Source organism: Plasmodium reichenowi, chromosome 3 (genome assembly GCF_001601855.1).
Source record: "Plasmodium reichenowi strain SY57 chromosome 3, whole genome shotgun sequence".
NCBI classification, from domain to species: domain Eukaryota; phylum Apicomplexa; class Aconoidasida; order Haemosporida; family Plasmodiidae; genus Plasmodium; species Plasmodium reichenowi.
In genome coordinates this window covers 418,140-420,721 of record NC_033648.1, presented here as the reverse complement: position 1 = coordinate 420,721, position 2,582 = coordinate 418,140, and the positions used below count along the sequence as shown (strand labels likewise).

Below are 2,582 nucleotides of genomic sequence, written 5' to 3'. Positions count from 1 at the left end.
GAAAAATACAATTTATAAATGGTACATAACTTATAAGTGTTGAGTAAAAAAATATAAATAATATTAGATACATAAAACATCCCAAGAAGCATACACACATTTTAAGATATTTTTTTTTTTTTTTTTTTCTTTTTTCTTTTTTTTATGTTTACCTTTGAAAAATTTTCTATACTTTTGTTTATGTCCTTCTGAACTCCATATCCATACAAATAAATAATTCCCAACTCCTTTAGGGCTAGTAAATTATTTTTTTTTGAAGCTTCGTTAATATATTTGAAAGCTTGTTTAAAGTTTTTTTCTTCTTTATATTTTTTCCCCAGGTCATACATAGCCATTACATCACCTCCTTTAATTTGTTCATTTAAGAATTCGAGAATTTCTTCTTCATTATTTTTCATGTTGTTAATTTCATTATGCATATTTAAATTTTCTCCGTTTAGTATATCTAGTTCTGAAAGTGGGATATTAATATAATCAGAGTTCATAACATTCTCAGCAACAGTTTTATATAATTTCTTAGCTTTATAACAATTTTGTTTCATATTAATACCATACAAGAATTTATATGCGAGTGTTAAAATGGAAGGGATGTAATTTAGCGAAGCTGCGATCATTTCAAATTCAATGGATTTTTTAATAAAATTTTCATTTTGTTGTAAATTTTGTACATAATTTACATTATTTATGTTATTTATGTTATTTATGTTATTTACATTATTTCCATTTTGAATATTTTTTTTTTCGTTACGTTTCTTATTTTCTTCGATTTTATGAAAATCATAAAAATAAATAAAACTTAAAAAGTGTAAGGCTGCCGGGTTTTTCATCATTGCAGCTTTTTGTAGATAATGCAAACTTAAGTTTACATTTCTTTTATATGAAAAGAAATAATTTTTATATCCAAAAAAATATATTTTCCCTAATTCATAATAAGATGAACGTGTTATTTTATCATTTTTATCCGTTATTAATTTTTGAAAAATTTCTATACATTTATTAATATTTTTTTTTTTTTTTTTTGAGCCATTTTTTAATTCTATGGCAAGTTTGAACATTTGCTTTCTATCGGTTTCTTTTTCTTTTTCTTTCTTTATTTCATTATTATATTCTTCAATATTATAATCATTATAATTTTCTTCATTATTGTATTCATTATAATTTTCCTCATTTTTGTAATCATTATTATCATAATCTGTGTAATATTTATTATATTCATCCTTATCATTGTCTTTATTATAATTTCCTTTATTATTATAATCTCTTTTATTATTATCATTATCATTCTGTTTTCTATTATTGTAATACTTATTATCATTTATATTATCATTCGATGAATCGTCTTCATTATTATTATGAACGTATGAGAAACTATCTAAATTATTTTCCCTTACATCATTTTTTAAATATAACTTATTTTTTTTTTTTTCTTCTTCTTCTTCAATTTTATTTTTAAAAAAGAAATCCTTAACGAGCTCTAATGGATTTGTATTTACTTCTTTTAAGCTTTCCTCCTGTTTATATTTTTTGTTTTTTTTTTCATCTTGTTTCAATTTTTCAACCTTTGAAAAGATGGGCTCATCTATTTCTTTAGTTTGGCTTGTTAGAAATTTAGTATTATTCAAGATTATATTGTAACATTTTATTTTCTTATTTATAACAATAAAAACAAGTATAACAAAATGCCACATAAAATTTTTCATAATTTTAAATATTATAATAATACACAGAAAAATGGGTATTCAAAACATATTAAGGAGAAAACAAAAAAAAAAATAAAATAAAAAAAATAAATATATATATAATAGATATATATATATATATATATATATTTATTTATATATTTATTTATTTATATCTTATAAATTGAATTTCTCTTCTTATTCATCAAAATTTATAAGATATTTAAAATATAGTTATAGGCAGATGTAAAAAGAAAAACAAAAAAAAGTAAGCTTTGTAAAAAATTTAGGGTATATATATAATAGAAAAAAAAAAAAGAAACATATATATATTTTTCAGAGCACCATATATTATATAAGTGCTTTTATATATAAATATATTTATTTGTACAATTCTGCACATTGATGATATTTTATAAATATTATATATATATATATAATATTTATATGTATTAAATTTTTTTATTTTATTTTTCTTATATTTCTCATATAATATAAATAACACGTATGTTAAAGAAAAAAAGAGAAAAGAAGAAGAATTAATTATTTTATTATTATTTTATTTTTGTAGAATGGAAAATAGTTAAATAGTTATTACAGTTTCACTGAGAAAAATATTATGTACATATATAATAAATATATACATATATATATATATATATATATATATATATATATATATATATAATATGATAAATATATCTAATATATCTATATATATATATATATTTTTATAATACCATTATTTTATTTATGTATAATATTTAAAAATATTTTAAAATATATATATGTTTTTTTTTTTGTATATAATAAAATATTTTAAAAAATATATATGTTTTTTTTTTTGTTTATAATAAAATATTTTAAAAAATATATCTGTTTTTGTATATATAACATTTAAAA

General features: G+C 18.0%; 1 protein-coding gene across 1 annotated transcript in view; it reads right to left on the bottom strand.

The window, feature by feature from the left end:
• PRSY57_0312400 (ubiquitin-protein ligase, putative) overlaps positions 1-1,700 on the bottom strand; it is a gene marked incomplete at both ends in the record, with an annotated part of 2,956 nt that extends 1,256 nt beyond the window's left edge. Inside the window, one exon of the mRNA XM_020114459.1 lies at positions 153-1,700. Coding sequence (XP_019970826.1) covers positions 153-1,700 — 1,548 coding nt within the window.
• Between the last annotated feature and the right edge of the window lie 882 nt (positions 1,701-2,582).